Raw genomic sequence first — 26,638 nt, 5'->3', positions numbered from 1 at the left:
TTGCAAATTTCTATGTTTCATCTAGCCTCGTTTCTTCGACAAGTTCATTTTCAAATCCAGTATATTACTTCTCTGATGAAAGTGTGTCAATCACTACAAACCGCCAATTCTATCGACGCCGAATCTTCTCCAGCTGCTGATTACTTTTTCATCGATGCAGTATTCTCTCCAAACTCATTACTACAAATCTGAGACGCCACGTCTAGTTCAACTTCTAAACAACGATACAACTCTGTATTTTTGATTCGCCATTGCAGACTACGCCAAGGATAAACTGTATGTATATGTGCAATTTAATTTCACGAGTTCATTTTTTACCAGTATTCGTGTGTTATTAAGGGATGTTCAAATCCTTCATTATTTATTATATTAAACAGTTACGTTATTAGTAAAATTTGTGAAACATTCTGTTATTCGTACATTATGCATTTCAATTTCAAGTTTGGTTTAAAAAACCATTTATTCACTTAAGTGCAGTTACGTGAGGTGGCTTAGTTAAGGTTATGTTATTTGTCATGTGCAACATATTTTTATGTGCTTACTTATTACAACTTGTTTTTATTGTACTTGACTCTATATTCGGTTTAATGTAATTTGTCAATCGCAGAGTTTAATTATTATCTATTCATGAACTGAATTCATATTACTTCTCTTAAATTAATCTAAGAAAATAACTCCTGTTGAGAAGTTATGATTTTGGACTTTGTAATTTCATATTTTCAAGAAAGCCTATTTACTAAAATGAACTCTATTTATATGTTTAATTATTTCAATTTTATTATTGTAATTAATTCTTTTTTATATTGGAATATTATCGCGGCTTCTTTTCCTACAATAAACTAGAATTGCTAGTTTTAATTTTTTCATGATATGTTTGTTCCAAAATTAGGAACGGCCAGTGCCAATAACAAGCATTGTTGTAATTAATTTTTCTAAGTTTATGACATTTGTTCATTGCTAATTTTTCATTATTACGGAATATGTCAGTAATGCAACTGTTTTCCAGTTACACTATTTTTATTGATGTTATGTTTATAAGTATCTGATTGTAAAATAAGATGTCTTATATTCCTTTGTTTTTCAGGCTTTGTTTAATTGTAGATTCTCAAAACAATTATTTGAAATATGTATTTTTATGTATTTATCATGTATTATTATAACTGATATGCTGATTTCAGCTGATATTTCTTGTATAGAATTAAGTTATGTTTATTTCATAATTTCATTTAATTTTTTAAGGTTATGATTTAACATAAGTTCAGTTGTTTTCTTTCTAATAAAATTCCAATTTCTTTTGGCAAATATGAGCTGTGTATCATTTTTATTTTTGTTAACTTTTACCCAACAGTAATCCATCATTTTTTTCTGGTGCTTGTAGAGATATTTTAAAACATGCAGTTGTTATAACTGCACATCTGCATAGGAAGTAACAAACTATCCTCCACTACCCAGATATGACCACAGTAATTGGTTTTGGCCTTCTTAAAACAAGTGTTGTTTGGGATTTCTGAGATGAGTGACTTAAACAAAGAATTGCAGAGAATATCTGTGTTAAAATTCCAAAAATGTTACATTGTTACATGTTACATCTGTTACAACAGACACACCCCACACTGTGCAAGTGAATGATTTGGTCAAGTTTCCACCAATAAGGTTGACAGTCATCTGCTCCCACTACCTTAGAAGTCTAGATACTAGCTTCTAATTAGTAGAAATCTGTTGAAGTAGTATCAGAAATAGATAGTAGTCATCACAAATCATTAGGCCACGAAAATGTAGAAGGACCTTAATTTTGATGTGGGATAACGCATGGTTCCTTCACCATAATTATCTTTCACCCTATGCATCACTGTTAATTCACAAGTTTTGTACAAAATATTAAACATTGTCATTCCTACAACCCACTAGATTGAGTGTACATCCCAACTTAGCCCCTGATAAATTTTTTTATTTGAATAATTGAAATTGCCGTTAATAAAACAGTGATCTGAAACAATACAGTCCAAATAATAAAATTCCTGACCATCCTACAAGCTATTTTTAAAAAAGTGCATTCTAGAGTTACTTCTTTAAGTGGAAGAGACATTAGGAAAATTGTGTACATCAGGAAGGAAATTATCAAAAGAAGATTGTTGTAGAACGCTGTAAATATTAAATATAAGATTTTAGAAAAAGTTTGATTATTTTTTTAATAGTTCTCTATCAAACTTGTAAATACCTCTATCACACCTATTAATAAAATTGTTCTTTCTTTCTGAAACAGGTTACAAAAATAACATTTATGTTTGCAAAATATATATACACAACTCTATATACTTAATAATACTGATTAAACTCAATCATAAAATCATATCAGTCTCTAGAATTCAAGATATCTTAACTACTCATCCACAATATCTGCTTCTATTAGTAACTATTATAACAACAAAAATTACTGTACTGTACAATATGATGAAGCATAAAAATAAAACAAACCCTATTATTTGTTTAAATCATCCAATAGCATTTAATGCTATAGAATGACAAAAACATCAATTATTCTATCATTTACTTTTTATGGATTATAATGAGTATATATTACCAAAATAAAAAACTCATAAAATGAAATCATATCAAATCTTACCACGTTTGATTTCAATTGACAATTATCTGCTGGAGTGCCCTCCCTACATCCACTCACATTACCTACTAACACATCCATTACATACTTTATTCCTGAAACAACCTAAAAGCAAAAATTAATAAACCACAAGAATTAATTACAAATTTTATTTTTATGAAAAATGGATTACTGATGGAAATCTTTCTTTCTTGAATAAAAACAACATTTCTAATAGAATCAATGAAGCCTTGTAATCTTCATAATAATATCACACGTATAATTAAAACAATGAAACAATAATATATAATGAAGCAATGAAAACGTTTTGAGGTCCATTAAAAATAAATGACATAGGATTCTCACAAACGGTCTTCTGTTTATTTTTATTGTTTACTAACAGCATTATAAAATATTAAAAAAACACACATAGAATTAAATGCAAATATTTTCATTTTAATGAAGATATAAGTAAATCCAATCACTTCTGTCAACATATACACATACACACAAATGTATCTGTAACTAAATAATAATCAGAATTTTACTTTTTTACAATACCTGTTGTGTACCACTCAATATGTCAACAAGGAAGAAGTTGTACGGAAAAACTATCTTATTAAGTTCAAAAATGAAAAATAATGCTAAATCTCTTGCTAATTTACTGTGTACATCTATTTTCGTTGGTGCACCATATATAATTCTTATACCGGCATCAGTACCGGTATCCTGTAAAAAAATAATAAAAAAATAAAATGGTTAATTTATAAACATTTCTACAAAGTTCAAACGATTTCAGTTAAAAAAATTATTCTAATTTTATTTTGAATTATAACTCCGACTATGGTGTACCCATTAAATTTCCTAAAGACATTATTCTAATTTTAGCAACTAATATTATGGTACATTTCCTTTCCATTTCCTTTCAGAAGAAAAAAGGTACAGTTACCAATGGATAACTGTACCTTTTTTCTTATGATACACAATCCACATGTATGAATTGTAATTATTATCATTAATGATAACTTATTTTACATAAATACCACTAAATACGAAGTATAAACAATATACAGCGTGACATGCAGTCAACAGACAATGATCTGGTCAATACATAGTGTTCAGTACTGCTGATGAACTACCTACTTATCTTCAACATCTCACCTGTGCATAATACTTATTTTCATATGAAAAAAATATTTAATTATAAAAGACTGAATTATCATTTCAAAATAAAAAATAAGAACCTAGGCTTTAACAAACAATTCTTGAACCTCTGATTCAGCAAAACCCTTTTGATAAAAAGCTAACTGCTACATGGATTTCATATGTATTTCCTGGAATTGAAGGAAGTAAAAGAAAGGAATATGAAGTAGCTATTTAAACATTATTTATAAATTTAATATTTTTTAAGCTGAAATATACGTAAGGGAATATCTGAAAATCATTGTTTTATTCTCTACAAGTTGGATGAATGTTTTCTTACAGTAGGGAATTATATCAACACAGTAATTTATTTCAGTATCATCCATAAACAAATTAGCAACTTGTGACACAGTATTATCACAACTTATATTTTAATTCAATAATAAAAGTTATTATACTGTGTCTACAAAGTTTTTTTTTCTTTTCATTATATCATTCCTTTTTGGTTGAATAATATAAATCAAATAAATAAGAAACTGTAATGATAACTTTACTGATAACAGATAATGTACAAAATAGAAATTATACAGATTGCTAGCTTATGTATGGATGATCTGCTGGAACTAAATCCAGATCTTCATACATACTATTACAATGCATTTCATTTAAACTAAATTTATTAAACCTTTCTTTATTTTTCATTTAGAATGAAATTAAAAAAATAATTATATCCAATGCAGGCACAGACAAACTTACAATAATGAATGTACAGCCCATACTAAATAACCATTAATACTAGTCAGTAGGGTTAAGACTAGATTAAAAAAACAAAAAAAAAATTTATCAAGAATGAATTACACCTGAAAGGAAAAGCACGTCAAACTGACTTTCACATTAATAAGCAAGTTAAATTTCATGCCACTTTTATTTTCTCATTTATTTAATCAGCACAATAAAACAATAAATCTGACCTTCCTTTAACCTTAAACTCAGGGTAGCAGAAACCATACAAGAAGAAACTCTGACCAAATGACCACTACCATCCTAATAATGCTAAAATTGTGAAACCCATTCCTTTTATACAAAAACTAAAAGATTAGCTTCACATTTCAATTTAGTTTCACTGTATCAGGAAAACTATTGTCATGTAATAAACAAAATATTATTTGGTATACATGGTAGTATAATTTGCATATCAATAGTAGATGTATGTATGGAAGCCACTATGTCAATAAACAAAATGTAAACTCGATTGTAACAAAACTACAAAATTTCAATAAACAAAAGGGAATGTTTAATTGTGACTTCTGAGTGTTCACAATAAAATTCAACTAAATCATAATCATTCCTTATCTCATCAACAAATGAATAATGTCAAATACATTAGAGCAAAACTGCATGGAAAACTGTTGAATGAACACAAAATTTAAGTAACTATCTCCGAATTTTTTAATCTTTACTTTGATGTATACTCACAAAAATCTCAATCAACTTGCTGCAGGTGGTTTTCAAAATTTACCCCAAATAAAAAGAATCAGCTAATAAATTGTTGAATCGCTTCTTAATTTGGTGCCTATCTCACCTTGAAGACGTAAATATTAAAAAAGTGAAAAAGTTTTATTTTCAACTATTTAATGAATTTTTCAAAGGGTCAAGTTAATTTTTCCAAACAGACATTATAACACTAAAATAAACCGAATGTAAAATATTAATAACAAAGTTTTAATTTGTTATGATACCTCTTGGATGAGGTATACAATGTTAATTTAAGGCTGAAATCAAACAGCGAAAAGGAAAATTTTTATTGTGCCCTTAGTCGCAGATTGAGACACCATCTTCCCGATTGACAGTACCACTAACAAAGATGGTAACTGCTGAACAGAAAGCCTTCAGTTTTTTGCAATTCGCTATTTTGCTTTTGTTCATTAAAAAAGAGATTATTAAATTATATTAACAAGTTCTCTTAATATAAGGTGTTACTTTTGAATATCTTTGGTTCCAACATCCTGTATTATATTTTCTCCAACCAGTTTTCCAGAAACTGTCGGGTCTGGGTATGTGTGTGTACAGGCAAATACAAACGCTGAACTCTATGTAAGCTTATGTACTGCCTCATTATTGTGAGGCAGTACAATGTAAATAAAAAAATAACTAACATACAGAGAACATAAAACTTATACTCACAATTAACATTATTATGTACAAAACCAATAAATAAGAATTTGTATGATGGACAGCTATACTGCCCATCATAATAAAACTTCATCAAAAACTTACCTGTCTTTTACAAAATATGTACATACTAAGAGAGACAAAACACTCAGTATATTTAAAATACATTTTACCAGTTCTATAAGCTTGAATTCATGATGCCAAAATGAAAACAGTCAATATCAACTCCTTTTAATAATAACCTTTGTTGTAATGATAATACCTACATTTTTCAGTAAAAAAGGGAAATGTTCAGATAATGGAGTATAAACTCAAACCTCAAAAAATCTCTTTATTATAGACATAAAAGGTAAAAGAATTCAGAAATAAAATTATCAAACAGATTATTTCTATTTGGCTACCCAGTCTCAAATAAATGAAAAATAACGTCACATGATCAAATGTTCATACAAAAATAACATTGATTGTAATTTTCAAAATGGACAAACTTGGCAGTTTTATTTTCACTGCTCAATCAACATGACACTGTCATCTAGTTACAAACAATTTTAATATTATAAGGATCGGCAGGTACAAACATGGAAATATTTTATTCTTCATTTAGTTCTAAAATATAACACAGGTTCTATGAATAAATAATATTATAACTAAATCAAACATAACCCTCCAGTTCCAACCATATAAAAAGCAGTAGGTCAAATACTGCTGCAGGTGAGAATTGTAACAAAACAAATTAAATTTTTCTAATAAATCAGATACAATATATAATATGATTTAATATTCCACAAAACTTATTTTACATTAATAACAAAAGACAGTTATTGCATAAAAGTTTTCCATCACAAATACACATCCATTTCAAGAAAACTGCTGTAAAATGTATCAATAGTCTTCCAGGATACAGGAAACCCATCATTATTCAATGAACTCCTTCAAAAAGTAAAACATTTAATTAAGATTTTTAATAAAAATGGCTAAACCTTTTGATAACATGTTGATTCAGAGCTGAAATGCTTATAACTTATTATTAATTGTTTTATAAATTATTAAATTTAATCAACTTTAAACTAAACTACCTTCCTTAAAAACTACTTTTGTGCACATAAATATTTTTTAGTTATTTTGGCTAGATTGCATGGGAATTTAGTAATGATGGCTGGCTAAAACACTTATACTCTGGGATCAAGACTGAGGAAACAAAAACATAACTCAATTACATAATGTACTGTAATCAGTAAGTGTTGTATGTTGCTAAAGTACTTTGGTTTAAATACACAGAGTTCATCTTCAGGTTCTCTAACTGAACAACTGTTAATGATTAACATGAGAAGTAAGTTCAAACAAAATAATATAGTTAAATTAAAAAATTTATGTTTAGAAGAGTACTTTTCTCACTTAGTTTCAACTGATGATATTACATTATGATACATTCAGTTATGAATCTTCACTCCAATATTTAATTGTATTTATAAGTGATTCTATTATTAATAATTTATAGTAATGCATCCCAGCAATAGACAATAATATTTTATTTAATGAAAAAATTATTTTAATCATTATTACTCATCTTACTGCTGTTAATTTTTATCTACTTTTTAAGGTGGTTTAAATAAATGCAAATTAAAGTTAAACAATAATTAAATAAAATATTAATTCCTCTAATTAAGACATCGTAATAAAATTTTTCACGGGTATGTAAGGGAAGCAGAGAGATATTGGTATGACTTAATAAATTTATTTACAATATACATTTTTTTAATGTATTTTTTTATCATTTAATAGAAAATGCTTTATTTATACCAAGAAAGAGTTCAAGATTAATTAATTTTTAACTTTTCATTGTAAAGTCTAGTTGTTACTTAATACTTAGTATGATGAATTATTTTATTTAATCTAATATTTTATTTCTGCTTTCACATTTGCATATGACAACGATTTGAATAGTTGAGACAATAATAATTTGTGACTCAGGTGTTTAACTTTGTGAGAGTGGTGTTTTCGAGTCTGTTGGTCAACGCATGCCATTAACGCGTTGGTATGTGTATCAAGGCTTGCTTTTTTTATCAGTACACTAAAGTTCATCTGTTACATAGGGGGAGTATTAATATTGATTTGTTAAAGATTACTTTAATAGCATTTACCAATAACTGGGCTTTCAGCGACATTGTGATCAACACAACTGGACTGCTTAATTTAGGAAAAAGAATGAATTTTTTATTAACAAATAATTTTATTTTTGTTTATAGATTAAATATCTGATCATTTCTAAACAGGAGAAAGAGAGGTGCATAACAATTAGGTGATGTTTATTTATTGGAGCAATGTTTATTTTTTCTTGATAAACTAACGCCTAGTATGTTTGCCATTTTGTAGGACAGAAGATATGATTTAAGGCAGGGGTCAGCAATGCGGCACCTGTGAGTGCCATTGCGCCCTTGATGAGAGTTTTGTACACCCACACTTACTAAGCCCAATAACCGTATCGGAATCACATGTATATAAGACAATATAATTATGCAAGTTCAGTGTCAGCAAACAGCAATTAAGGTCATACACTGACACACTTGCTACTTAGCATGTAAGAATATTCTGGCTTCTGATAAATTTGTTAGTATGTTACTGTATTCTCAGTGCTATGTATTTTGAGTGTTGTTATTATTGACTGTATTTTACTATTTACGTATTATTAGTAACCACATCACTCAAGATAGTCATGCTTTTCACTATCAAATACGTATCATACTGGTTAAACAGATTTTATAAATAAGCCATCATGAATAATTATAAAAGAAAAAGAATTTACTGTTTTAATGTTGACCGGGAAGAACAATTTTGTTTTACTGAGTTTAAAGGCAAATGAATCATCTATATGCTTATTATGTAATAATAGTGTGGTGCCCCCAATAATTTTGAATTTATTTTGTATCCTTACTGACAAAAAGGTTGCCAACCTCTGATTTAAGGTATAAACAATTAATGTTCATATACATTTAAGAATAGTTTTACCTGTCATTTATCCAATTAAAAGAAAATTTTCTGAAGATCAGTACCAAAATTCCTTTAAGTAATTGAATACTGAACTAAGGATTGAAGAATACAGTAAATCTTTCTTACAAATGTTAAATATTTCAATTGTAAATTCTGAAAAGCTAGACAGTATAAACACGTGTAAACACATTGGGAATATATAAAGAAAACATATAAAATCTAGTACTACTGATTCTAAAAGAACAGTGCACAGAATATTAAATACATCAATAAGTGGATGAATACAAAGAAAGTAACATTATTACCTAAAAACGTTTCTTTAAACAATATCTTAAAATTAGCATTTAATAGTAAGGAAAATGGATGATAAAATATATCGAACAAAATATAATAGCACTAACACTGTAATACAAAGTCATAAATCAGTACCTGTTTATTTCTGACATCTTTTTTATCCTCTTCTCGACCACAATAAAAACCTATCACTTCTTTTCTATTCAACCAAGACTGTTCAAAAATTTCAATACGACAACGCTGTACCTTCTATAACAAGTAAGAAAAATACAATCTTCTACATGGTTTTTAGTAAAATAATAAAAATATTTCAAATTAATAATTAAAACGTTTAACTATAGGTGTATCAATTACAAACAGAATTGTTTCTCAGTAATCACAAAACACAACCCCACCCGCTGTCAGCTAGTGAAAACAACTGAAAATAATAACTGAATATGCTTTTTTTGCAGCCCACCAATCAGTTGACCAAATAAACAAATAATTGGAATATACAGTCTAGATAAGTAATTTAATAATTAACTAATTATAATAATAATTCATTAATCAATACACATAACCTGTCCTAGGTTAGATCTAGAATGATGTGTATTCTTACAGTACCTAAAACAAAAAAAATGAATATTTCTTTGAAAACATTCCGATCAGTGAATAGTTGCAAAAGTTGGACTCATGTTTTGCTGTAAGTTGTTTAATCATTATTAATAAGTTGTAAAATGGTTTTGACAGTTATTCTTACAACAAAAAAATTTGAAGAAATTTTAGTTTATTCACTGTTTTTTTTTTCTATAAAGAAGATTAGAATATTGAGAAAAGTGACACTGATTTTTTAAAAAGTTTTAGAAGGGACAGAACATACCTAGTAGCATGGTAAAAGTTTCCTACTAGCATGCTACATTTAGATATAGTAGCATGCAAATTAATTTGATTCTTTGGTTATTTACCAATTGTCATATTACAAATAGTGTTTTGTGAATATTTCTTTCATTTTTTATTCAAAATCATATTTCCTTATTTTCCGGTCTGTGCATCTTGAATATATAATAATGGAGATAAACCCAAGAAAGCGTTAGAAAATTGTTCCTCTTTCTCAGCATATCAGAATGACACAACAAATAGCTTCCGAGTGTGTTGTTGGACTACAGACAGTGAATGTTATTTTTTTTTAAATTAAAGAAATTGGTTCCTTTTCACCTCTAAGTAAAGGCTAATGTGGCCATAAAAGAAAAACTACTTCAACACAGGATCGATTTTAGTGAGAAATATTAAACTTGACCCAAAATTATCTACTGTGGACTTAAATTGAAAATTAGCAGCCAGTGGAACAGATTTTTAGGTGGCAATTGTTAGACACTGACTTCTTGCAGCTAAACAGAAAGCTTATCAGCCAGCCAAATAGCAGCAGTTGTAATTATATTACAACTAGATTGTAATTATAATACAATTATTTAATATATGTAAAAAAAAAAACTACAAAAATATTCACACTCTAAAACACATTAATGAAAATTATTTAAACACATATTTATCTAAATGTTGAACTGAATGCAGAAAATTCAGGGTTTTTTTAATTCACGTTTTTTTTAAATTAGCACTATTTACTCTGCTTATTAATTCATAAGCAGAGTAATATTGTTTCTGTAAAAAAAAATTAATTGTATTTTAAATAAGTTAAAGGGAAGATTTTTTAAAAGTTTGGTAATTTATTAAAGATGATAAAGGAAGCGTAACAAGGCCCTTTCTCATAAACTGTAGTAGTGTTCAGTTACATGATTACAGTTTTGTTATCAGGTTTGGCAGAATTGGATTTTGTTATTTTTTAACAAGTGATTATTCTTTTTAGCAAAGATTGCATTTTCATAAACGTAAACATAAGGAAAACCAAACATAATTAATTCTCTAAATATGGTCAACATGATTCATATTTATAGGGCCACGCATTCATATTTTATATCTACCTGATGAGCAAAATTCAATAGTTTTATCCATACAGAAAATTTTCATTTTTTTTATAGAAAAAATGTCAATTCTCCAGTCAATTTCTTTGAATTATTATCATAGAATTTTCAATTCCTTTTAAATAATTATCGCTAAATATAGATACAGTTGTGACATCTGCAAAGAGGTGACAAGAAATAGTTCAATATTGTGAGGCATATCATTAATAAACAATAAAAGCAGCAAGGGATCAAACCTACTTCCTTGTGACACTCCGCATTCCACATCCTGAAATGAGGAGCTGCTTTTTAAATCTGTTTTCTTATCAAAGGATGAAATTTTAATTATCTGTTAATAATTAGCAAGAGATGAGTTAAGCAAATTAAGCAACTACTCTGACACCATAATTATTAAGTTTATTCATTAATAAATTTGTGGAACTAAATCAAATATGTTACTAAGATCGCAAAAAAATTTAAATGGAATCCTTTTATTATGTACACATGTACAAGTATGATATACTATAAATTAGCAAATGGCTGGATTGGTTGAAATTTTTTTCCTAAAATTATACCAAAAAGTTATACATTGTGGTTTTCAAGAATTGTTAGAAGTGTACTTTCCAAACAATTTAGAAAATAGAAATAGAAATGACATTGGCCTATAATTTTGTAGATTAAGTGCTATTCAGAAAAGGAAAAACAACAATAGTAATAAGGTAGCTGGTAAATACTTGTAAGTATTAGGATTAGTAATTAAGTTTGTAAAAGGGAAAGACAATAATAGCACCTGTAACTTCTTTAAAGATTATTGTAGTAATTTGACTAATATCAACTATTTATATTTAAAATAAAAGTAAAATACAAGAAGGAAACTTAAGGAAGTTATGTTGTTTATTTGCCAGAGAGAACATCTCCCTGCCATAAACATTTTCTTGTGTTTCTTCATTAAGGGGGTTCTGAGCATGCTCAGAACCCCTTAGTTAGTTGAAAGTGACAATGTCAAGACAGCTGTTCACGAGTGACTTGATGGACTGGCGGCAGATTTCTTTGATGATGACATACAAAACCTAGTGCCGCAATTTGACAAATGCTTCAACTTAGGAGGTGATTATGCGGAAAAAGAACTTAAAAAATGTAGATTTTAATGCATATATTAACATTAAAATAAATACAATAGATTTGTTATAAAACAAAAACATATTTTACTTTTTGGACGATCCTTGCAATTTTTTAAATAATTCTGGAGTTATCAGACAAAGAATCAAATATTTATTTCTGAATAAAATACTACTACTGCAGATTTCTATGTTTCATCTAGCCTCGTTTCTTCGACAAGTCCATTTTCAAATCCAGTATATTACGTCTCTGATGAAAGTGTGTCAATCACTACAAACTGCCAATTCTATCGATGCCGAATCTTCTCCAGCTGCTGATTACTTTTTCATCGATGCAGTATTCTCTCCAAACTCATTACTACAAATCTGAGACGCCACGTCTAGTTCACTTCTAAACAACGATACACCTCTGTATTTTTGATTCGCCATTGCAGACTACGCCAAGGCTAATTTGCAAGTTTTGTACAAAATATTAATCAGTGTCATTCCTACAACCCACTAGATTGAGTGTACATCCCAACTTAGCCCCTGATAAATTTTTTATCTGAATAATTGAAATCACCTTTAATAGAACAATGATCTGAAACAATACAGCCCAAAAAACAAAAATTCCTCACCATCCTACAAGCTATTTTTAAAAAAATGCATTCAAGAGTTGCTTCTTTAAGTGGAATAGACATTAGGAAAATTGTGTACATCAGGAAGGAAATTACCAAAAAAAGATTGTTGTAGAACGCTGTAAATACTAAATATAAGATTTTAGAAAAAGTTTGATTATTTTTTTAATAGTTCTCTATCAAACTTGTAAATACCTCTATCAACCTATTAATAAAATTGTTCTTTCTTTCTAAAACAGGTTCCAAAAATAACATTCACAACTGTAAAATATATATACATAACTGTATATACTTAATAATAATGATTAAACTCAATCATAAAAACATATCAGTTTCTAGGATTCAAGATATCTTAACTACTCATCCACAATATATGCTTCTATTAGTAAGTATTATAACAAAAAAAAATTACTATACTGTACAATATGATGAAGCATAAAAAAAAAACAAACCCTATTATCTGTTTAAGTCATCCAATAGCATTTAATGCTATAGAATGACAAAAACATCAACTATTCTATCATTTAGATCCTATTATTTATGGATTATAATGAGTATATATTACCAAAATAAAAAACTCATGAAAGAAAAATCATATTAAATCTTACCGCATTAGGGTCCAATTGACAATTAACTAATGGATTGGGCTTCGCACATGTACTCTTCTCAACTAACACATTAATTACATACTTCGTTCCTGCATCAACCTAAAAGCAAAAATGAATAAACCATAAGAATTAATAACAAATTTTATTTTGATGAAAAATGGCATAATGATGGTAATCTTTCTTTCTTGAATAAAAAACAACATTTCTAATAGAATCAATGAAGCCTTCTAATCTTCATAATAATATCACACCTATAATTAAAACAATGAAACAATAATATATAATGAGTCAATGAAAACGTTTTAAGGTCCATAAAAAATAAATGACATGGGATTCTCCAAAACGGTCTTCTGTATATTTTTATTGTTTACTAATAGCATTATAAAATATAAAAAAACACACTTATAAAATTAAATACAAATGTTTTCATTTTAATGAATATATAAGTAAATCAAATCAGTTTTATCAACATATACAAGCACACACAAATGTATCTGTAATTAAATAATAATCAGAATTTTACTTTTTTACAATACCTGTTGTGTAGCATTCAATATTTCAACAAGCAAGAGTATGTATGGCAAAAGTCTCCTATTAATTGCAGAAATGGAAAATAATGCTAAATCTTTTACTAATTTACTGTGTACATCTAATGACGTTGGTGCACCAGGAACACCATCAGTACCGGTATCCTATAAAAAAATAAAATGTCTAATTTATAAACATTTCTACACTGTTCAAACGATTTCAGTTAAAAAAATTATTCTAATTTTATTTTGAATTATAACTCCGACTATGGTGTACCCATTAAATTTCCTAAAGACATTATTCTAATTTTAGCAACTAATATTATGGTACATTTCCTTTCCATTTCCTTTCAGAAGAAAAAAGGTACAGTTACCAATGGATAACTGTACCTTTTTTCTTATGATACACAATCCACATGTATGAATTGTAATTATTATCATTAATGATAACTTATTTTACATAAATACCACTAAATACAAAGTATAAACAATATACAGCTTGACATGCAGTCAACAGACAATGATCTGGTCAGTACATAGTGTTCAGTACTGCTGATGAACTATCTACTTATCTTCAACATCTCACCTGTGCATAATACTTATTTTCATATGAAGAAAATATTTAATTATAAAAGACAGAATTATCATTTCAAAATAAAAAACAAGAACCTAGGTTTTTACAAACAATTCTTGAACCTCTGATTCAGCAGAACCCTTTTCATAAAAAGCGAACTGCTACATGGATTTCATATGTATTTCCTGGAATTGAAGGAAGTAAAAGAAAGGAATATGAAGTAGCTATTTAAACATTATTTATAAATTTAATATTTTTTAAGCTGAAATATACGTAAGGGAATATCTGAAAATCATTGTTTTATTCTCTACAAGTTGGATGAATGTTTTCTTACAGTAGGGAATTATATCAACACAGTAATTTATTTCAGTATCATCCATAAACAAATTAGCAACTTGTGACACAGTATTATCACAACTTATATTTTAATTCAATAATAAAAGTTATTATACTGTGTCTACAAAGTTTTTTTTTTCTTTTCATTATATCATTCCTTTTTGGTTGAATAATATAAATCAAATAAATAAGAAACTGTAATGATAACTTTACTGATAACAGATAATGTACAAAATAGAAATTATACAGATTGCTAGCTTATGTATGGATGATCTGCTGGAACTAAATCCAGATCTTCATACATACTATTACAATGCATTTCATTTAAACTAAATTTATTAAACCTTTCTTTATTTTTCATTTAGAATGAAATTAAAAAAATAATTATATCCAATGCAGGCACAGACAAACTTACAATAATGAATGTACAGCCCATACTAAATAACCATTAATACTAGTCAGTAGGGTTAAGACTAGATTAAAAAAACAAAAAAAAAAATTTATCAAGAATGAATTACACCTGAAAGGAAAAGCACGTCAAACTGACTTTCACATTAATAAGCAAGTTAAATTTCATGCCACTTTTATTTTCTCATTTATTTAATCAGCACAATAAAACAATAAATCTGACCTTCCTTTAACCTTAAACTCAGGGTAGCAGAAACCATACAAGAAGAAACTCTGACCAAATGACCACTACCATCCTAATAATGCTAAAATTGTGAAACCCATTCCTTTTATACAAAAACTAAAAGATTAGCTTCACATTTCAATTTAGTTTCACTGTATCAGGAAAACTATTGTCATGTAATAAACAAAATATTATTTGGTATACATGGTAGTATAATTTGCATATCAATAGTAGATGTATGTATGGAAGCCACTATGTCAATAAACAAAATGTAAACTCGATTGTAACAAAACTACAAAATTTCAATAAACAAAAGGGAATGTTTAATTGTGACTTCTGAGTGTTCACAATAAAATTCAACTAAATCATAATCATTCCTTATCTCATCAACAAATGAATAATGTCAAATACATTAGAGCAAAACTGCATGGAAAACTGTTGAATGAACACAAAATTTAAGTAACTATCTCCGAATTTTTTAATCTTTACTTTGATGTATACTCACAAAAATCTCAATCAACTTGCTGCAGGTGGTTTTCAAAATTTATCCCAAATAAAAAGAATCAGCTAATAAATTGTTGAATCGCTTCTTAATTTGGTGCCTATCTCACCTTGAAGACGTAAATATTAAAAAAGTGAAAAAGTTTTATTTTCAACTATTTAATGAATTTTTCAAAGGGTCAAGTTAATTTTTCCAAACAGACATTATAACACTAAAATAAACCGAATGTAAAATATTAATAACAAAGTTTTAATTTGTTATGATACCTCTTGGATGAGGTATACAATGTTAATTTAAGGCTGAAATCAAACAGCGAAAAGGAAAATTTTTATAGTGCCCTTAGTCGCAGATTGAGACACCATCTTCCCGATTGACAGTACCACTAACAAAGATGGTAACTGCTGAACAGAAAGCCTTCAGTTTTTTGCAATTCGCTATTTTGCTTTTGTTCATTAAAAAAGAGATTATTAAATTATATTAACAAGTTCTCTTAATATAAGGTGTTACTTTTGAATATCTTTGGTTCCAACATCCTGTATTATATTTTCTCCAACCAGTTTTCCAGAAACTGTCGGGTCTGGGTATGTGTGTGTACAGGCAAATACAAACGCTGAACTCTATGTAAGCTTATGTACTGCCTCATTATTGTGAGGCAGTACAATGTAAATAAAAAAATAAATAACATACAGAGAACATAAAACTTATACTCACAATTAACATTATTATGTACAAAACCAATAAATAAGAATTTGTATGATGGACAGCTATACTGCCCATCATAATAAAACTTCATCAAAAACTTACCTGTCTTTTACAAAATATGTACATACTAAGAGAGACAAAACACTCAATATATTTAAAATACATTTTACCAGTTCTATAAGCTTGAATTCATGATGCCAAAATGAAAACAGTCAATATCAACTCCTTTTAATAATAACCTTTGTTGTAATGATAATACCTACATTTTTCAGTAAAAAAGGGAAATGTTCAGATAATGGAGTATAAACTCAAACCTCAAAAAATCTCTTTATTATAGACATAAAAGGTAAAAGAATTCAGAAATAAAATTATCAAACAGATTATTTCTATTTCGCTACCCAGTCTCAAATAAATGAAAAATAACGTCACATGATCAAATGTTCATACAAAAATAACATTGATTGTAATTTTCAAAATGGACAAACTTGGCAGTTTTATTTTCACTGCTCAATCAACATGACACTATCATCTAGTTACAAACAATTTTAATATTATAAGGATCGGCAGGTACAAACATGGAAATATTTTATTCTTCATTTAGTTCTAAAATATAACACAGGTTCTATGAATAAATAATATTATAACTAAATCAAACATAACCCTCCAGTTCCAACCATATAAAAAGCAGTAGGTCAAATACTGCTGCAGGTGAGAATTGTAACAAAACAAATTAAATTTTTCTAATAAATAGGATACAATATATAATATGATTTAATATTCCACAAAAATTATTTTACATTAATAACAAAAGACAGTTATTGCATAAAAGTTTTCCATCACAAATACACATCCATTTCAAGAAAACTGCTGTAAAATGTATCAATAGTCTTCCAGGATACAGGAAACCCATCATTATTCAATGAACTCCTTCAAAAAGTAAAACATTTAATTAAGATTTTTAATAAAAATGGCTAAACCTTTTGATAACATGTTGATTCAGAGCTGAAATGCTTATAACTTATTATTAATTGTTTTATAAATTATTAAATTTAATCAACTTTAAACTAAACTACCTTCCTTAAAAACTACTTTTGTGCACATAAATATTTTTTAGTTATTTTGGCTAGATTGCATGGGAATTTAGTAATGATGGCTGGCTAAAACACTTATACTCTGGGATCAAGACTGAGGAAACAAAAACATAACTCAATTACATAATGTACTGTAATCAGTAAGTGTTGTATGTTGCTAAAGTACTTTGGTTTAAATACACAGAGTTCATCTTCAGGTTCTCTAACTGAACAACTGTTAATGATTAACATGAGAAGTAAGTTCAAACAAAATAATATAGTTAAATTAAAAAATTTATGTTTAGAAGAGTACTTTTCTCACTTAGTTTCAACTGATGATATTACATTATGATACATTCAGTTATGAATCTTCACTCCAATATTTAATTGTATTTATAAGTGATTCTATTATTAATAATTTATAGTAATGCATCCCAGCAATAGACAATAATATTTTATTTAATGAAAAAATTATTTTAATCATTATTACTCATCTTACTGCTGTTAATTTTTATCTACTTTTTAAGGTGGTTTAAATAAATGCAAATTAAAGTTAAACAATAATTAAATAAAATATTAATTCCTCTAATTAAGACATCGTAATAAAATTTTTCACGGGTATGTAAGGGAAGCAGAGAGATATTGGTATGACTTAATAAATTTATTTACAATATACATTTTTTTAATGTATTTTTTTATCATTTAATAGAAAATGCTTTATTTATACCAAGAAAGAGTTCAAGATTAATTAATTTTTAACTTTTCATTGTAAAGTCTAGTTGTTACTTAATACTTAGTATGATGAATTATTTTATTTAATCTAATATTTTATTTCTGCTTTCACATTTGCATATGACAACGATTTGAATAGTTGAGACAATAATAATTTGTGACTCAGGTGTTTAACTTTGTGAGAGTGGTGTTTTCGAGTCTGTTGGTCAACGCATGCCATTAACGCGTTGGTATGTGTATCAAGGCTTGCTTTTTTTATCAGTACACTAAAGTTCATCTGTTACATAGGGGGAGTATTAATATTGATTTGTTAAAGATTACTTTAATAGCATTTACCAATAACTGGGCTTTCAGCGACATTGTGATCAACACAACTGGACTGCTTAATTTAGGAAAAAGAATGAATTTTTTATTAACAAATAATTTTATTTTTGTTTATAGATTAAATATCTGATCATTTCTAAACAGGAGAAAGAGAGGTGCATAACAATTAGGTGATGTTTATTTATTGGAGCAATGTTTATTTTTTCTTGATAAACTAACGCCTAGTATGTTTGCCATTTTGTAGGACAGAAGATATGATTTAAGGCAGGGGTCAGCAATGCGGCACCTGTGAGTGCCATTGCGCCCTTGATGAGAGTTTTGTACACCCACACTTACTAAGCCCAATAACCGTATCGGAATCACATGTATATAAGACAATATAATTATGCAAGTTCAGTGTCAGCAAACAGCAATTAAGGTCATACACTGACACACTTGCTACTTAGCATGTAAGAATATTCTGGCTTCTGATAAATTTGGTAGTATGTTACTGTATTCTCAGTGCTATGTATTTTGAGTGTTGTTATTATTGACTGTATTTTACTATTTACGTATTATTAGTAACCACATCACTCAAGATAGTCATGCTTTTCACTATCAAATACGTATCATACTGGTTAAACAGATTTTATAAATAAGCCATCATGAATAATTATAAAAGAAAAAGAATTTACTGTTTTAATGTTGACCGGGAAGAACAATTTTGTTTTACTGAGTTTAAAGGCAAATGAATCATCTATATGCTTATTATGTAATAATAGTGTGGTGCCCCCAATAATTTTGAATTTATTTTGTATCCTTACTGACAAAAAGGTTGCCAACCTCTGATTTAAGGTATAAACAATTAATGTTCATATACATTAAGAATAGTTTTACCTGTCATTTATCCAATTAAAAGAAAATTTTCTGAAGATCAGTACCAAAATTCCTTTAAGTAATTGAATACTGAACTAAGGATTGAAGAATACAGTAAATCTTTCTTACAAATGTTAAATATTTCAATTGTAAATTCTGAAAAGCTAGACAGTATAAACACGTGTAAACACATTGGGAATATATAAAGAAAACATATAAAATCTAGTACTACTGATTCTAAAAGAACAGTGCACAGAATATTAAATACATCAATAAGTGGATGAATACAAAGAAAGTAACATTATTACCTAAAAACGTTTCTTTAAACAATATCTTAAAATTAGCATTTAATAGTAAGGAAAATGGATGATAAAATATATCGAACAAAATATAATAGCACTAACACTGTAATACAAAGTCATAAATCAGTACCTGTTTATTTCTGACATCTTTTTTATCCTCTTCTCGACCACAATAAAAACCTATCACTTCTTTTCTATTCAACCAAGGCTGTTCAAAAATTTCAATACGACAACGCTGTACCTTCTATAACAAGTAAGAAAAATACAATCTTCTACATGGTTTTTAGTAAAATAATAAAAATATTTCAAATTAATAATTAAAACGTTTAACTATAGGTGTATCAATTACAAACAGAATTGTTTCTCAGTAATCACAAAACACAACCCCACCCGCTGTCAGCTAGTGAAAACAACTGAAAATAATAACTGAATATGCTTTTTTTGCAGCCCACCAATCAGTTGACCAAATAAACAAATAATTGGAATATACAGTCTAGATAAGTAATTTAATAATTAACTAATTATAATAATAATTCATTAATCAATACACATAACCTGTCCTAGGTTAGATCTAGAATGATGTGTATTCTTACAGTACCTAAAACAAAAAAAATGAATATTTCTTTGAAAACATTCCGATCAGTGAATAGTTGCAAAAGTTGGACTCATGTTTTGCTGTAAGTTGTTTAATCATTATTAATAAGTTGTAAAATGGTTTTGACAGTTATTCTTACAACAAAAAAATTTGAAGAAATTTTAGTTTATTCACTGTTTTTTTTTTCTATAAAGAAGATTAGAATATTGAGAAAAGTGACACTGATTTTTTAAAAAGTTTTAGAAGGGACAGAACATACCTAGTAGCATGGTAAAAGTTTCCTACTAGCATGCTACATTTAGATATAGTAGCATGCAAATTAATTTGATTCTTTGGTTATTTACCAATTGTCATATTACAAATAGTGTTTTGTGAATATTTCTTTCATTTTTTATTCAAAATCATATTTCCTTATTTTCCGGTCTGTGCATCTTGAATATATAATAATGGAGATAAACCCAAGAAAGCGTTAGAAAATTGTTCCTCTTTCTCAGCATATCAGAATGACACAACAAATAGCTTCCGAGTGTGTTGTTGGACTACAGACAGTGAATGTTATTTTTTTTTAAATTAAAGAAATTGGTTCCTTTTCACCTCTAAGTAAAGGCTAATGTGGCCATAAAAGAAAAACTACTTCAACACAGGATCGATTTTAGTGAGAAATATTAAACTTGACCCAAAATTATCTACTGTGGACTTAAATTGAAAATTAGCAGCCAGTGGAACAGATTTTTAGGTGGCAATTGTTAGACACTGACTTCTTGCAGCTAAACAGAAAGCTTATCAGCCAGCCAAATAGCAGCAGTTGTAATTATATTACAACTAGATTGTAATTATAATACAATTATTTAATATATGTAAAAAAAAAAACTACAAAAATATTCACACTCTAAAACACATTAATGAAAATTATTTAAACACATATTTATCTAAATGTTGAACTGAATGCAGAAAATTCAGGGTTTTTTTAATTCACGTTTTTTTTAAATTAGCACTATTTACTCTGCTTATTAATTCATAAGCAGAGTAATATTGTTTCTGTAAAAAAAAATTAATTGTATTTTAAATAAGTTAAAGGGAAGATTTTTTAAAAGTTTGGTAATTTATTAAAGATGATAAAGGAAGCGTAACAAGGCCCTTTCTCATAAACTGTAGTAGTGTTCAGTTACATGATTACAGTTTTGTTATCAGGTTTGGCAGAATTGGATTTTGTTATTTTTTAACAAGTGATTATTCTTTTTAGCAAAGATTGCATTTTCATAAACGTAAACATAAGGAAAACCAAACATAATTAATTCTCTAAATATGGTCAACATGATTCATATTTATAGGGCCACGCATTCATATTTTATATCTACCTGATGAGCAAAATTCAATAGTTTTATCCATACAGAAAATTTTCATTTTTTTTATAGAAAAAATGTCAATTCTCCAGTCAATTTCTTTGAATTATTATCATAGAATTTTCAATTCCTTTTAAATAATTATCGCTAAATATAGATACAGTTGTGACATCTGCAAAGAGGTGACAACAAATAGTTCAATATTGTGAGGCATATCATTAATAAACAATAAAAGCAGCAAGGGATCAAACCTACTTCCTTGTGACACTCCGCATTCCACATCCTGAAATGAGGAGCTGCTTTTTAAATCTGTTTTCTTATCAAAGGATGAAATTTTAATTATCTGTTAATAATTAGCAAGAGATGAGTTAAGCAAATTAAGCAACTACTCTGACACCATAATTATTAAGTTTATTCATTAATAAATTTGTGGAACTAAATCAAATATGTTACTAAGATCGCAAAAAAATTTAAATGGAATCCTTTTATTATGTACACATGTACAAGTATGATATACTATAAATTAGCAAATGGCTGGATTGGTTGAAATTTTTTTCCTAAAATTATACCAAAAAGTTATACATTGTGGTTTTCAAGAATTGTTAGAAGTGTACTTTCCAAACAATTTAGAAAATAGAAATAGAAATGACATTGGCCTATAATTTTGTAGATTAAGTGCTATTCAGAAAAGGAAAAACAACAATAGTAATAAGGTAGCTGGTAAATACTTGTAAGTATTAGGATTAGTAATTAAGTTTGTAAAAGGGAAAGACAATAATAGCACCTGTAACTTCTTTAAAGATTATTGTAGTAATTTGACTAATATCAACTATTTATATTTAAAATAAAAGTAAAATACAAGAAGGAAACTTAAGGAAGTTATGTTGTTTATTTGCCAGAGAGAACATCTCCCTGCCATAAACATTTTCTTGTGTTTCTTCATTAAGGGGGTTCTGAGCATGCTCAGAACCCCTTAGTTAGTTGAAAGTGACAATGTCAAGACAGCTGTTCACGAGTGACTTGATGGACTGGCGGCAGATTTCTTTGATGATGACATACAAAACCTAGTGCCGCAATTTGACAAATGCTTCAACTTAGGAGGTGATTATGCGGAAAAAGAACTTAAAAAATGTAGATTTTAATGCATATATTAACATTAAAATAAATACAATAGATTTGTTATAAAACAAAAACATATTTTACTTTTTGGACGATCCTTGCAATTTTTTAAATAATTCTGGAGTTATCGGACAAAGAATCAAATATTTATTTCTGAATAAAATACTACTACTGCAGATTTCTATGTTTCATCTAGCCTCGTTTCTTCGACAAGTCCATTTTCAAATCCAGTATATTACGTCTCTGATGAAAGTGTGTCAATCACTACAAACTGCCAATTCTATCGATGCCGAATCTTCTCCAGCTGCTGATTACTTTTTCATCGATGCAGTATTCTCTCCAAACTCATTACTACAAATCTGAGACGCCAAGTCTAGTTCACTTCTAAACAACGATACACCTCTGTATTTTTGATTCGCCATTGCAGACTACGCCAAGGCTAATTCACAAGTTTTGTACAAAATATTAATCAGTGTCATTCCTACAACCCACTAGATTGAGTGTACATCCCAACTTAGCCCCTGATAAATTTTTTATCTGAATAATTGAAATCACCTTTAATAGAACAATGATCTGAAACAATACAGCCCAAAAAACAAAAATTCCTCACCATCCTACAAGCTATTTTTAAAAAAATGCATTCAAGAGTTGCTTCTTTAAGTGGAATAGACATTAGGAAAATTGTGTACATCAGGAAGGAAATTACCAAAAAAAGATTGTTGTAGAACGCTGTAAATACTAAATATAAGATTTTAGAAAAAGTTTGATTATTTTTTTAATAGTTCTCTATCAAACTTGTAAATACCTCTATCAACCTATTAATAAAATTGTTCTTTCTTTCTAAAACAGGTTCCAAAAATAACATTCACAACTGTAAAATATATATACATAACTGTATATACTTAATAATAATGATTAAACTCAATCATAAAATCATATCAGTCTCTAGAATTCAAGATATCTTAACTACTCATCCACAATATATGCTTCTATTAGTAAGTATTATAACAAAAAAAAATTACTATACTGTACAATATGATGAAGCATAAAAAAAAAACAAACCCTATTATCTGTTTAAGTCATCCAATAGCATTTAATGCTATAGATGGACAAAAACATCAACTATTCTATCATTTAGATCCTATTATTTATGGATTATAATGAGTATATATTACCAAAATAAAAAACTCATGAAAGAAAAATCATATTAAATCTTACCGCATTAGGGTCCAATTGACAATTAACTAATGGATTGGGCTTCGCACATGTACTCTTCTCAACTAACACATTAATTACATACTTCGTTCCTGCATCAACCTAAAAGCAAAAATGAATAAACCATAAGAATTAATAACAAATTTTATTTTGATGAAAAATGGCATAATGATGGTAATCTTTCTTTCTTGAATAAAAAACAACATTTCTAATAGAATCAATGAAGCCTTCTAATCTTCATAATAATATCACACCTATAATTAAAACAATGAAACAATAATATATAATGAGTCAATGAAAACGTTTTAAGGTCCATAAAAAATAAATGACATGGGATTCTCCAAAACGGTCTTCTGTATATTTTTATTGTTTACTAATAGCATTATAAAATATAAAAAAACACACTTATAAAATTAAATACAAATGTTTTCATTTTAATGAATATATAAGTAAATCAAATCAGTTTTATCAACATATACAAGCACACACAAATGTATCTGTAATTAAATAATAATCAGAATTTTACTTTTTTACAATACCTGTTGTGTAGCATTCAATATTTCAACAAGCAAGAGTATGTATGGCAAAAGTCTCCTATTAATTGCAGAAATGGAAAATAATGCTAAATCTTTTACTAATTTACTGTGTACATCTAATGACGTTGGTGCACCAGGAACACCATCAGTACCGGTATCCTATAAAAAAATAAAATGTCTAATTTATAAACATTTCTACACTGTTCAAACGATTTCAGTTAAAAAAATTATTCTAATTTTATTTTGAATTATAACTCCGACTATGGTGTACCCATTAAATTTCCTAAAGACATTATTCTAATTTTAGCAACTAATATTATGGTACATTTCCTTTCCATTTCCTTTCAGAAGAAAAAAGGTACAGTTACCAATGGATAACTGTACCTTTTTTCTTATGATACACAATCCACATGTATGAATTGTAATTATTATCATTAATGATAACTTATTTTACATAAATACCACTAAATACAAAGTATAAACAATATACAGCTTGACATGCAGTCAACAGACAATGATCTGGTCAGTACATAGTGTTCAGTACTGCTGATGAACTATCTACTTATCTTCAACATCTCACCTGTGCATAATACTTATTTTCATATGAAGAAAATATTTAATTATAAAAGACAGAATTATCATTTCAAAATAAAAAACAAGAACCTAGGTTTTTACAAACAATTCTTGAACCTCTGATTCAGCAGAACCCTTTTCATAAAAAGCGAACTGCTACATGGATTTCATATGTATTTCCTGGAATTGAAGGAAGTAAAAGAAAGGAATATGAAGTAGCTATTTAAACATTATTTATAAATTTAATATTTTTTAAGCTGAAATATACGTAAGGGAATATCTGAAAATCATTGTTTTATTCTCTACAAGTTGGATGAATGTTTTCTTACAGTAGGGAATTATATCAACACAGTAATTTATTTCAGTATCATCCATAAACAAATTAGCAACTTGTGACACAGTATTATCACAACTTATATTTTAATTCAATAATAAAAGTTATTATACTGTGTCTACAAAGTTTTTTTTTCTTTTCATTATATCATTCCTTTTTGGTTGAATAATATAAATCAAATAAATAAGAAACTGTAATGATAACTTTACTGATAACAGATAATGTACAAAATAGAAATTATACAGATTGCTAGCTTATGTATGGATGATCTGCTGGAACTAAATCCAGATCTTCATACATACTATTACAATGCATTTCATTTAAACTAAATTTATTAAACCTTTCTTTATTTTTCATTTAGAATGAAATTAAAAAAATAATTATATCCAATGCAGGCACAGACAAACTTACAATAATGAATGTACAGCCCATACTAAATAACCATTAATACTAGTCAGTAGGGTTAAGACTAGATTAAAAAAACAAAAAAAAAAATTTATCAAGAATGAATTACACCTGAAAGGAAAAGCACGTCAAACTGACTTTCACATTAATAAGCAAGTTAAATTTCATGCCACTTTTATTTTCTCATTTATTTAATCAGCACAATAAAACAATAAATCTGACCTTCCTTTAACCTTAAACTCAGGGTAGCAGAAACCATACAAGAAGAAACTCTGACCAAATGACCACTACCATCCTAATAATGCTAAAATTGTGAAACCCATTCCTTTTATACAAAAACTAAAAGATTAGCTTCACATTTCAATTTAGTTTCACTGTATCAGGAAAACTATTGTCATGTAATAAACAAAATATTATTTGGTATACATGGTAGTATAATTTGCATATCAATAGTAGATGTATGTATGGAAGCCACTATGTCAATAAA

General features: G+C 27.8%; 1 protein-coding gene across 6 annotated transcripts in view; it reads right to left on the bottom strand.

Annotated features, from left to right (window-relative positions):
- Positions 1-26,638, bottom strand: part of LOC142325337 (uncharacterized) — a 60,073-nt gene that overhangs the window by 27,273 nt on the left and 6,162 nt on the right. For 4 of the 6 annotated variants that reach the window (XM_075366959.1, XM_075366963.1, XM_075366960.1 and 1 more), the window contains exons 2-9: positions 24,843-24,998; positions 24,307-24,405; positions 20,162-20,275; positions 14,013-14,168; positions 13,477-13,575; positions 9,332-9,445; positions 3,161-3,328; positions 2,624-2,725 (exon numbers count right to left, since the gene is read on the bottom strand). In XM_075366959.1, the coding sequence (XP_075223074.1) occupies positions 2,624-2,725; positions 3,161-3,328; positions 9,332-9,445; positions 13,477-13,575; positions 14,013-14,168; positions 20,162-20,275; positions 24,307-24,405; positions 24,843-24,998 (1,008 nt within the window). The remainder of the gene's footprint in view (positions 1-2,623; positions 2,726-3,160; positions 3,329-9,331; positions 9,446-13,476; positions 13,576-14,012; positions 14,169-20,161; positions 20,276-24,306; positions 24,406-24,842; positions 24,999-26,638) is intronic. The other 2 variants (XM_075366961.1, XM_075366964.1) reach the window with 1 other exon arrangement.

This window comes from Lycorma delicatula, chromosome 5 (genome assembly GCF_047948215.1).
Source record: "Lycorma delicatula isolate Av1 chromosome 5, ASM4794821v1, whole genome shotgun sequence".
Classification (NCBI taxonomy): domain Eukaryota; kingdom Metazoa; phylum Arthropoda; class Insecta; order Hemiptera; family Fulgoridae; genus Lycorma; species Lycorma delicatula.
The sequence above is the reverse complement of the archived record's forward strand: the minus strand, read 5'-3'. Positions and strand labels throughout refer to the sequence as shown.